This window comes from Gymnoscopelus microlampas (genome assembly GCF_963454915.1).
Source record: "Gymnoscopelus microlampas genome assembly, chromosome: 23".
Lineage (NCBI taxonomy): Eukaryota > Metazoa > Chordata > Actinopteri > Myctophiformes > Myctophidae > Gymnoscopelus > Gymnoscopelus microlampas.
Window position 1 is genome coordinate 29,904,346 of NC_139960.1, and position 12,325 is coordinate 29,916,670.

Below are 12,325 nucleotides of genomic sequence, written 5' to 3' on the forward strand. Positions count from 1 at the left end.
TATTTCATGACACCTGCCTTGTTGCCGTGGAAACAAGTGGAATTATCGTTTGAAGGAAAATCGGAGTTTGCGACTATAAATGGTTGAGTTCTGAACTGGAGGGGTCTGTTTTACACCGTCATGTTTTGGACAAGGGGCGCAACAGTCAAAGAACGAATCAATTTAATCGATTATAGTATTATATAATAATACAATAATAAAATAATCAGTTAATAATGGATCACTATTTTCGGCACGTCATCATGACATAGGCTAAAAGTCACAGAACTTTTCAAAACATTTCAAAAACAGGGGAAATAGCTGATCTACAAGCTCACAACGTGTCACAATGCGACACGTTGTGAGTTTGTAGATCAGCTATTTTTACAATTTTTTCAAGACATCAAGATACCAAATAATGCTTAAGTGCTTAATCGATTATTTGATTAATCGAATAAAAATTGATCGATAGAATAATCACTAAGCAGATAATCAATAGTTGTAGCCATATTTTGGACCAGCATATTCTGACAACCTGTCTCTACGGGCTGTATGAGAACAAACAGCAGCCAGACACACACATGAATTATGTATAAATGCAGTGCATGCATGCACCCATACACAGAGATGTGCACACCTTTGTTCAGATACCTCTAAATGTTGAATGAATGAATGAATACATCCATTGTGCAATCACTGTTATTCATACTCGCAGGCCCCACACTGCTATGTGGACACACACACAGAGACACGCACGCACGCACGCACGCACAAAACCAAGCTGTGTCACCATTTCAAACATCACGTTTGTACATTCAGGTAGAGTATACAGTATATCTGTATTATAGGAGATAAGTTCAACACTTAGCAGTGTACAGACACACCCAAAAGCGCACGCACGCACGCACACACACACTGGACCAAGTCATGTCACAATCTAAAACAGGTGTATTCAGACATTTTCAAACCCTCAAATTGACTTTCATTAGGCCATTAACCCTCCTTTTCACATGATCGGAAACATATTGTTAGAATAGTCACTCAACATGTTTGTATTGTAATCATTTCAAATGAATTGAATTATGATAATAACCACTTAACGCCCTATGATTCTTTTTGTGATTCTTAAAAAAAAACAAAAACATTTGTTTGAACATTTTCACCTATAATTACAAGCCCAGACGCCAGATTGAAATTCTGGACTGGTACATTCAATCAATGACACTGCAACAAGCCAATTTGAGAAAGTATGTGTACAGCGTCTCAACTCCGCACACATTTCTGCAGTCAGACACTCAAGCAAAAACACGGCCACAACATCTGATACGTAGAGGAGAAGAGTGACACTCAAGTGTGCAATGTTTGCTGAGAATTGAGATGTCCACTCCATTCTGCTCAAGGCAAGCTGTTTACTTCTTGTCACAGGCTGCTGCTTCACTTAATTAACTACTTAAGCTCTATTTCAAAAATAGCCAAAGAAAATAGCCAATCTAAAACTCTTTGTGACACATTGGGAGCTTGTAAGTCAGCTATTTGCGGTATTTAGAAAAAAGGTTTTGACATGCCCATATTAGGGCCACCGGGTTGACCGTGGTCAATTAATGTTTGGCATGCCTCAGATAATTAGGGGGGGGAATGTTTATTATTTTTTAGGTGAACCCCCCCAGCCCACCCACCCACCCAGCCCCACCACCACCTTGATGGTAAAAAAGAGCCAATGTTTCTAAGTCATGGTATTTACTGAAATGACACACAGTAGACAAGGACATAGGACAAATATCTTCTTCCTTTCTTTTTTTTTTCTACCCCTGAGCCCTGTGGCACTGCATGCCTTACGACACACAAAGATGACATAATGCAAAGTCTGCCAAGATGTTGCAAAGAAAAGAAAACTATAATTCCAATACTCCAATCAATATAATATGATTTCTCCAGTGCAGGTAAACAATCCCGGTCAAATGAGACTCTAGATAATCAGAAATGCCATGTCTCTTAGCACTGGTTCTCAAACATTTTTACGCCAAGGACCCCCACATTGATATGTATGACGCTATAGACCCCCATTTGAAAACACTTTGTTCGAGGAACCCGCATAAGAGAGTATATGTGTTGTTAGAAAGGTTTCATTTTCAAGATTTTTTAAATGTATCTGAAAATAGCAGATCTACAAGCGTGTAGATCAGTCATTTTCAAATAGCCGAAGTATGAAATAGGGTTAAAGGGAATTCAATACTCAGGTGCCATGCCTTGTTTGTACCGTGAGGGAAGATTCTGTGAAATAATATTTTACATTGCATGTTATATAACAGAGTCATTGCACAAGGCAAGGACAAGGCGAGGAAGTAACGGTAACCTATGGCCACTAATCACAATAGCAGGGTATGGGTTTACAGTGCACACATGCTTTACGTTGTGCTGTAAGTACACAGCAAAATCATGAGTGTCAATAAACCCCAGAGAATATAACAATTTGTATTCTCTGGATTTAAAACAAAAACAAAAAACTACTGTATACACACAGGCTATAGATACAGTACTGGAAAATGCCAAACTTTTCTCTCTGTTAGGCCTCTCCTGACAGATTTTCATGAAGAACTAGTGTGGTATTGTCTCCTTGGTACACACACACACACACACACACACACACACACACACACACACACACACACACACACACACACACACACACACACACACACACACACACACACACACACACACACACACACACACAAATACAAATACTCCGGAATAGGACCATTGAGATGCAGGGTGGTATCCAGAAATGCTTACAGAGCTCACACAAGTAAAATCCTCAGGGTTAATTTAACTCTGGAACCAAATGGACCTGTAAGGCTCCATTTGTTTCCATTTGTACACTCTCAGATCAGTTACAAATGTTTCAGTTAACACTGAGGATTTTGCTGTGTAGGTAATGTCTGGTTTAGCGCCCTCTGGGCCCAAATTGAAATGATCAATGTTCAAAACAAAGCAGTAATTGCCAACCTCGTAATGAAAATGGCTTTCTTAATATGTACAGTATTTCTCATCGGCGGCACCTACAGCGTGGTGTGCAATTTAGCCGGTGATTCCACCATCATATTTTGTGTTTTCAGGCAACTAGGCTAAGGTCATTATTATTTCAATTAAATTATTATTTTTCTTTTTCTTTCCAGGGAGTCTGGCGGGAGGGATAGGACACTGGAAAACAAGTTATAAGAGAGCGTAAAAACAAACATAATAGTACATCATTTGACTAAATTGTAATAACACAGCGTCGGTAGTTTTGCATTGACCTGTAGATTGTGCGGTTCTCTCTCAAAGACTGCATTCCTATATACATGCCATCTGTCAGAATTAGAGGAGCATTAAACCTTGGGACGATTTTGTCATTTGTTTTCCTGTAGCCTACAGGTTAAAAACAACAGAAAGGTAAAAACATGCTACAGTAGGCTGACTTTATAGAACACCATAATAATGTAAGCAACACAGCTGCAGCTAATACAATTGATATAATAGGTGTATTAGATTTAGGTGTGCCAATATGCAAGTCTGTAGCCATGTTTTTGAACTGTAGTTTTTAACCACAACTTTCAAATTGGCTGTTTTTTCTGAATCTTTGCTTATAAATGTCCGTCTATTATGACTTACAGGAAAACAAACTACAAAATGTGCCTAGGGTTTCATGCCCCTTTTAAAGGGAAATACTCCTCTCTTTTAGTAAGTAAGTAAACATATGGCAGTCGTATGGTCGCATAGTTATCTAATCACTCATCCAGTCGGTTGTAAGCATGAACAAGTTTGTCTCAGGGCAAGAACCAAGACATCAGTCTGTGACGTAGCACCTAGAGCCACAGCACTGTTTGACAATGCATCGTGGACCTCAAAATCCAAAATGTCATTAGCAGAGCTTTCCATTATGAAAAGAAAAGCAAAAGAGGAAATGTATTCCCAGGAAGTTGTCAAAATCTGCCATTGTGTCATTTTCTTTTTGAATTCGGCGGAGGTGTACACCACAGAGACATTGCTTATGAAGTGATGGGACAAACTCTTGTCTCTCATTTCAGAGAAAACGACCCACAAGCAAATATTTTATGGGTTACAAAAGTGGCACATCACATAATTTAATGTCCAGTGGTATTTGTATACCATAAAGGTTATGGTGATGATTTCCCAGCAACCATGAACAAAGAAAATAAATTAAGTGATCACAGTGAAACGCTTCAGGTTCAGGGATGTATGTTTAACATCTGTATCGACTACCTGTTCCAATGGCCCAAATAACTTGAAAGAAAATAAGTGTTAAGTTCCAAAATGAGATGTGTAAAACAATGCTGTCATCGTGTAAATGTAACATTTCAGCTGCTGTGTCATCCACTCCATAATAGGAAATTGTATCGCTTTTTAGGGAACATACAATAATATTTTTTGTTTGTTTTTACTGATAAAGGTATACTATGTACACTTTAGCATTTTGTAATCAAACACCTTGAATTCAGGTAAAGACAAGTCAGCTATGCATACTGTATGAATGCAAAGCTTTTGATTTGTAATAAAGAAAATAAAAACAAAAGCTTTGCACTTATCTTGCGGGATCATCAGGCACCACTCGGTCATTCACAATAAAAAAAAAAGTAGTAAAACACATTCTCATTACGATTCATATATCATACAAAAAGCATAGTCCCCACAAGTTCACAAGTTACAAAATATTTCAGCAATTGGTACTAGCCTTATGAAACATCGAATCAAAATGCGGACCATGTCAACTCAATCCCGTTTTTCAATACAAATTTGTTGTCACTTTTGATTGTGGTTAGGCTCAGGGTGTTTTGGGGTCGAGGGCTTTAGGTTAGGCACTGTTAGTTTAGTTAAGGTTAGTTTAATGTCAAAACACTGCCATTTTAAGTCCACATGCTCCACATTCGATTCACACAATATCGCACGGAAAAGCGTACAATGTTAACTAATATTCCTATGAGTTTGCTGTGAAATCAGGCTGAAGCACAAATGGCCACGACTACAACTGTTAAGCCTGATTCATATTTACGACAAAAATAGCTGCTCTACAAGCTCACAAGGTGACGCACCGCGACGCCTCATGAGCTTGTAGATCGGCTATTTCCGGCTATTTTCAACCAGCACACTGAGACATGTCCCATATGTGGGTGCGAACATATTGTAGGGCCCTCGATCTGCCAATGAGATTGAATGAACAATTTTGCAAAATGGAAAATTTTTATTTTTTCAAAAAATGTAAGCAACAGATTACACAGTTCACTTTCAGCAAATGCAATCCTAACTGAAACTGTACTCACATTCGGGACTTCAAAATGAAAGACTCACATACTTACACACAATCTATCTATAATATACAAAAAATAATACATAATAATAATAAATATTAAAATGGCCACAAGAGAAAAAAAGTAACTTCTTGAAAACAATCAGTACAGAGCAAATGTTGGGAGAGTAGAAACAAGACGCTGTGCCTTAAATGTCTCTTCATTATTATTGTTTTTTTTACAACCTTTTATATTTTTTACAAATTGTGCAAGATTTCATACTAAGGCTCTGGTCTTGAAGTGACAGTTGTCTGATTCATACTGCATACATAATACACACATACTGCATACATATACACACATACTGTACACACACAGACACACACATGCACGTACGCACGCACGCACGCACGCACGCACGCACGCACGCACATGCTCCCACTGACCAACGCACAAGCATGCACGCACATTCACCTACCCCCCCCCACACACACGCACATTCACCTACCCCCCCCACACACACACACACACACACACACACACACACGCACACACACACATGCATACACGCACACTCCCTGTGCTCTGAGCACGCTGTGGGGTGTAGCAAACCTTTGCAGAATACAAAATGGGCTGCTCAGTGTATGGCCTGTGATGCTCAACGTTCATGGGAGTGGACTGGCTTTTTTTTTTCTTTTGTATTTTCTTTCTTTCTTTTTTTCAATGGACATGCATTTCATGTTGGATGTAGAACAGAAAGAACTCCCCCCTCTGCGTCTAAAAAGGACCTCTTCAGGAGTGAATGGAGTAAAGAAATAAATTAATAACCCAACAACCAAGAGGAAACGTGACAATAGCATAACCATTAAGGCAAAAAACACCCGGAGTGGCTTCAGCAGTAACTGGAACAATAAGTCAGCGTGTTCAGGTACATGGACATGATGAGACATTGATCTACTTCGTCATTGTCCTGTTTTCCCCCTTCTTTTTAAGCACAAGGTCTTTCTCAAAAGCAATGTTTCTTTTTCCCCTCCTTTTTTTTTATTTTTTCCTCGAATCCAAAACATTGTTTCATCTTTTTTGTCCACTTTTTTTTTTCTTAGCAAAAAGTGATAAGAAAATAACAATGTCCGACACTATAGGGATGGTACTGATCAGAAAACTACGAGAAATCATGTCTAGTTTTTAAGTTGCGACTTCAAAATCACACATCAGGAATGCCCACCCCCCACCCGCCCTTCATCGTTAAGCCCTGCCCAGAAAATGAAGAAAAAATATCACTTACATTAAAACCACCATTTTTATCCTCTTGGGATGGTGTATTCCAACAGTCACCAAGTTTTTGCTTTTTAATTACAGCGATTGTGAGGTCTGTTGCAAATTAAAGCATTCATCGTTTAATTTGGGGAAGAGAGGAAGAAAAAGAAAATGAACAAGTTGTCCTTGTGATGCAAAATGGCACCCGCTGACCAAAAACGGAAAAAAAGCATCTTTACATCTTCTTTTTAGTGCAACTCTTTAAAATGTAAAACAGCTCCAAGTGATTCCTTGAGAGGTAATCAAATTCTTTGTTTTGAGTTCATTCATTTTCCCGTTTTTCTTTTCATATTTTCAGGATTTTTTTATCACGCATCTTGAAAATATCCAAAGCAAGGAGAGGGGTATGGGGAGGGGGGCGGTGGGGGGTTTCAGTCGTTTTGTTTTCACTGTTTTTGTCAACAATCTATTTTTTTTTCACTGTCTTTTTTTGCTCTCTGCATCATCGCAGCCTTCCGCGGCATTTGTTTACGAGAACATAAACACAGGAGGGAGGAGGTGGGGGGTTGGGGGGTTTATCCAGATCTCCTGCGTATTCCATTCCCTCCAACCTCCAAGGTTTGATACGCAACCACATCGACAGCCTCGTGATTGACAGTCCCAACTTCCGCCACGGAAACTAAACAAGAAAAAACAATGCCGTGGAGGGTGGGGGGCGGCAGGAGAAAACCCAAGGATGGAGAGAGAGAGAGAGAGAGAGAGAGAGAGAGAGAGAGAGAGAGAGAGAGAGAGAGAGAGAGAGAGAGAGAGAGAGAGAGAGAGAGAGAGAGAGAGAGAGAGAGAGAGAGAGAGAGAGAGAGAGAGAGAGAGAGAGAGAGAGAGAGAGAGAGAGAGAGAGAGAGAGACTGTACAGTGGGATCAAGCCCAGATCAAGATCAATCAGGGAAAATAGAGATAGAGAGAATGAAAAATCAACATCGACCGACAGGAAAAGCCTTCATATAACGCAGTAAGGTTCCCTTGGTAACCTGGATTTTCTGCAGTAGAGGAGCGTGGTACTGAAGCAGCGCCGCAGCTCCCGGTTGGAGAAGATGCAAATGAAAGGGTTGACCCCGGCCTGGGCGAAACTCATCCACACGGCCGCTGTCAGGTAGCCCCCGGGAACCACGGGGCCCCGGGCGAACACCCGCCAGTAGCAGGCCACCAGGTACGGCCCCCACAGCGCCAGGAAGAAAAACGTCATGATGTAGAACATCCTACTAATCCTCTTCTCTGTCTTGAACTCGTCCAGCACCAGCAGACGCCTGCGGCCCGCCGCGTTGCCATTCTGCCGGATCCCGAGCAAAGTGGGCGGGGTGGGGCCTCGGCCGAAGCCGGCCAGCCAGTTGGCGGCCGCCTGCCCGCTGGCGCCTGGCCCGTGGAAGGTCCAGTTCTGGCTCACGGCCGGCACAAACTGGACGGGCTTCATCTTCCGCCGGTCGTGCACGAAGAAGATGAGCTTGAGGTAAACCAGCTGCGTGGCCAGCAGGATGAGCGCCAGTAGTAGCATGAAGCCCAGCGAGTCGTTGGCCCTGAAGGAGCGGTGCTGGAACGTGCACTGGTCCTCCTCGCGGATGAACGAGTACGTGCCCACGTCCAGCACCGGCGGGAAGGCCATGGCCACCGACAGCGTCCACACCATGCAAATGACGGCCAGGCACGTCCAGAAGGTCAGCCGCTTGGTGTAGAAGCGGTGGTGCGCGATGGCCAGGTAGCGCGTGACGCTCACGCAGAACAGCATGAACGCCGTGTGGAAACAGGAGAGCACGCCCAGGAAGGCGATCACTTTGCAGGTGAGCGAGCCGTACGTCCAGGCGGAGCCATTCTTGACGGAGGTGAAGACAAACGGGAAGCAGATGGCAGAGCGCAGGATGTCGGAGGCGCACAGGTCCAGCAGGAAGTAGTAGGGCGCGCGGTGCAGGCTCTTGTCTTTGACCAGCAGGATGGAGATCAGGAGGTTGCCGACCACGCCGACGCCGATGATGAATCCCAGGGAGGTCAGTTTGAGGAACGTGGCGAGAGGAGAGACATTCTGCAAGATGGTGTTGTGGTCCCCTGCATGGCTGTAGTTCGCCATAGATGGAGGAGGGATCATAAAGATAGCGGAATAGCGTCAGCCAAGTATCATGATCTAGAGGCGGCGGGGGGTGCCGATAGATCCATTTGGCGCTGTGCTTTGAAGGGGTCTCCAGGCATCTAGGCAGCCTCTCTTCTAAGGCATACTTTGTTCCTTTGTCTCATCACGCCTAAAAAAAAAATCCCTGAAAAACATTAGCCATTCGTCAGGATTCAGTCACATATCAAATCCACTTAGCATTTTTAACTACACTGGCTCAATCTGTACATCTAGGCAACAGTGTAGGCTATCCATCTCCTTGTCTGTGCCATTTAAAAAGGAAATATTTTCACATTGCTCATCGCCTGTATGACATGCACCCAGCCAGCACTCCTCGCTTGAATACTTAGTCTGGAGAGAGACCGACAGAGAAGCGACGAAGATATCTAGATCTTGATGAGACTAAAGCATTATTAATAGCTCTACAGTAGGCCGGTATCTGGGCTATACCTCTTCAGAATCGACTGAACAAAAGCACCATCATCATAATAAGCAGCCATCGCTGAGCTTTGGTTAACAGACGACGCATCACGACCCCGTGTCTGTTGAGGAGGGGTGGGTGGGTGGATGGGTGGCGGAGGTAGGCTATAAACAAAAGGTTTGGGTGCGATACCGTTTGTGTTTCGCACTGTGGAGAAAGAAAATCTCCAACATTAAGCCATTAAGACCGGGAAAGCATCTGTGGCATTTTTAGATTTCTTTAGGCTTTTCAAAAATAGCAGATATACAGATCTGAGCTTGTAGATGCTATTTGTTTTGAAAAAACGTGAAAATTGTGCAAATCTTTGAATATAGATTTTTTTTTTGGACATTTGTCAAATAGATTTCTTTGGCTATTCGAAAACAGCAGATGTACAAGCTCACAGCATGGCATCGAGTGCCATGCTGTGAGCTTGTAGATCTGCTATTTTGAAAAATCGTGAAAATTTGTGCAAATCTTTGAATAAAAATTATAAATATTTTTCAAAAAACTGTTAGGATTTAGAAGACATTAATCGGCCTCAGGTCTTCATGGGTTAAGAGAAATGCAGCTAAGGGAAGAAAGGAAAAAAGGGTCTTGATCACAGCCTCCACCCTGCAGAAGGATGGAGGCTGGATGTGACCGAGTGATGCCGACAATAAACTCAACCCCTGCCTTCATACATTAATGTCGAACAACGAACGAATACGTTCACCATGTTTCTGACTTGCTTTTACACCTCGATCGTAATAATAAAGCCATACTGTTATTATTGGGCGGTGTTTATTCATTTAACCCATTCTCTATTATCCATTTGATGAACTCAATTATTGCACGATCGTTAACGAACTGTAGCCTACAAATATAGGCTAATAAAAAAATAGAAACACATATATAAAACCGAGGAAAGTATAGGTTTCTGAGGCGCATTTTATGACTGGTATATAAGCTACATAATCTGATTGCGTTGGCATTCACAATAGGATAGATCTTAGGCCTATTATTAATATGAAAATAGGTTATGACAACCCGTCATGATCGTGATACCGGAACGCTATTCGACATGATTTATTTCTGAATATTAAACAGGCTGCTATTGTGTGTCGATGTCAATTGTAAATACAGACGTTTTAGGACGATTCTTGCGATTTTACGCATCGTCAAAATGACAGATGATCAAGGCTATTTTGGCACGATTGCAATATCGAAGAGATTATTAGCCTTCTCGATGAAACATTTTGTCGTTGCATCTCCGATCATAGACTGTCGGATGAAGCATCCATATAGGCTACAGTTTATCCGACCATAGAGGGTCGGATGAAGCATCCATGGGCTACAATGTATCCAGTGGATGAAGCATCCATAGGCTACAGTGTATGCGATCATATATGATCGGATACACTGCCATATGGATGCTTCGGATGAAGCTATACAGAGTATCCGCACGTCCATTAATAGATAGAATCATCTCCAAGTATAACGGTACCTTGCTATGAATTGACAAGAATCGGAGCCAGAAAAAAAACGAGAGAGAGAAAAAATGACACGAAGGATCAATAATCAAAATCCTACCTGTTGATATAATCCGTCCTCTTATGTTTCCCTGGAGGTTATTATTTACATCGCATTGAGTCGGTTTGCTGATTAAAAAGCCTGGGTTTTGTTGCTGCCCCCCTTTTCTTTTTTTCCTCCTCTGTGAATATACAGTAAACGGAGCAGGACGGAGCATGCGCACTGCATCCCCCTGTTTGTGATCCAAGACGCGTCTAGTGTCTTGTTGCAGCAGCGGCCTGTCTCTCTCTCTCTCTCTCTCTCTCTCTCTCTCTCTCTCTCTCTCTCTCTCTCTACCTCTCTTTCCCTCTCTCTACCTCTCTCTCTCTCTCTCTCTCTCTCCCTCTCTCTCTCTCTCTCTCTACCCCCCTCTCTCTCTCTCTCTTTCTTTCTCTGTCTTTCTCTCTCTCTACCCCCCTCTCTCTCTCTCTACCCCTCTCTCTCCCTCTCTCTACCTCTGTCTCCTACCTCTCTGTCTCCCTCCCTCCTTCCCTCTATCCCTCTACCCATCTATCTATCTATCTCTCTCTCTCTCTCTCTCTCTCTCTCTCTCTCTCTCTCTCTCTCTCTCTCTCTCTCTCTCTCTCTCTGTGTAACATCTGCTGCCCCCCCCCCCCAACCCATCACTCATATAGTCAGCACAGTGCATCTGGCTGAGCGTCTCTGGCATGGTGCGTGGCAAAACGCAGTCCAGGCATGGACGGTCACCTCATCATCGTTTAAGTGGCCTACTATACTGCAAAGAGGCATTTGGCTCCACCACCAGGGCCCTCTCTGATGATGCTGAGCAGAGAAAATTGTATTTAAATCTATGGGGACTCAAACCAGACTGTAGGCCATAATATCATATCTCACAGTTAGCCTATACCTGATAACCTGGAGCCACACATATCTGTTTCATTATAACAAGATGTCAATGTATGGGCTTAGTGGTTTAAGAGAAGGGGGGTTGACTCAGGTAAAGGTTCACCAAGAGGTAAAATGACTGTGCTGTATTATATGCATAATTGACAAGCACTTTGTTCAGCCGTTGTTCATATGCAGCCTGCAGCAGCATGATAAATTCATGGCATTTGATTCCTGAACTACGTATAGGGAGATATGACGTTATGATGAGGGGCATCACAAGTTTACAGTGTGATTCCCTCATTTATTCATTCAAGACACACCAAGTGACTGCAGTGGTGGTATATACTTAAGTAAAATTATCAATTCTGCAATGTAGAAATACTCTGTTACAAGTAAAAGTCGGGAATTGAAAATTGCAAAGTACAAAAGTATTGGTATCAAAATATACTTAAAGTACCAAAAGTAGACAGTACTCATTTTGCAGAATGTCCCATTCTACAAGTTATCAAATGCATACAAATCTTTGGAAAATAGCAGATCTACAAGATGCAACGCATTGTGAGCTTGTAGATCGGCTATTTTCATATGGCCGAAATGTATATAGGGCTGAAGTAGTTAATGTATGTTTTCGTAATAATAATTAAATGTAACTAAAGTGTTCAAATAGTTGTAATGGAGTAAAAGTAAAAGTACTGAAAATTGGAAATTCTCCAGTAAAGTAAAAAAAATACTTAAAAATTGTACTTAAGTACAGTACTTGAGTAAATGTGCTTAGTTACTTTACACCAC

The 12,325-nt window shown here is 42.1% G+C and overlaps 1 protein-coding gene across 1 annotated transcript; it reads right to left on the reverse strand.

Moving 5' to 3' along the window:
• Positions 1-7,518: 7,518 nt before the first annotated feature.
• Positions 7,519-8,655, reverse strand: gpr85 (G protein-coupled receptor 85; the record flags this gene model as incomplete). The annotated part of the gene is made up of 1 exon (XM_084050230.1): positions 7,519-8,655. The coding sequence occupies one exon, from the start codon at positions 8,653-8,655 to the stop codon at positions 7,519-7,521; it is 1,137 nt and encodes a 378-aa protein (XP_083906356.1).
• Between the last annotated feature and the right edge of the window lie 3,670 nt (positions 8,656-12,325).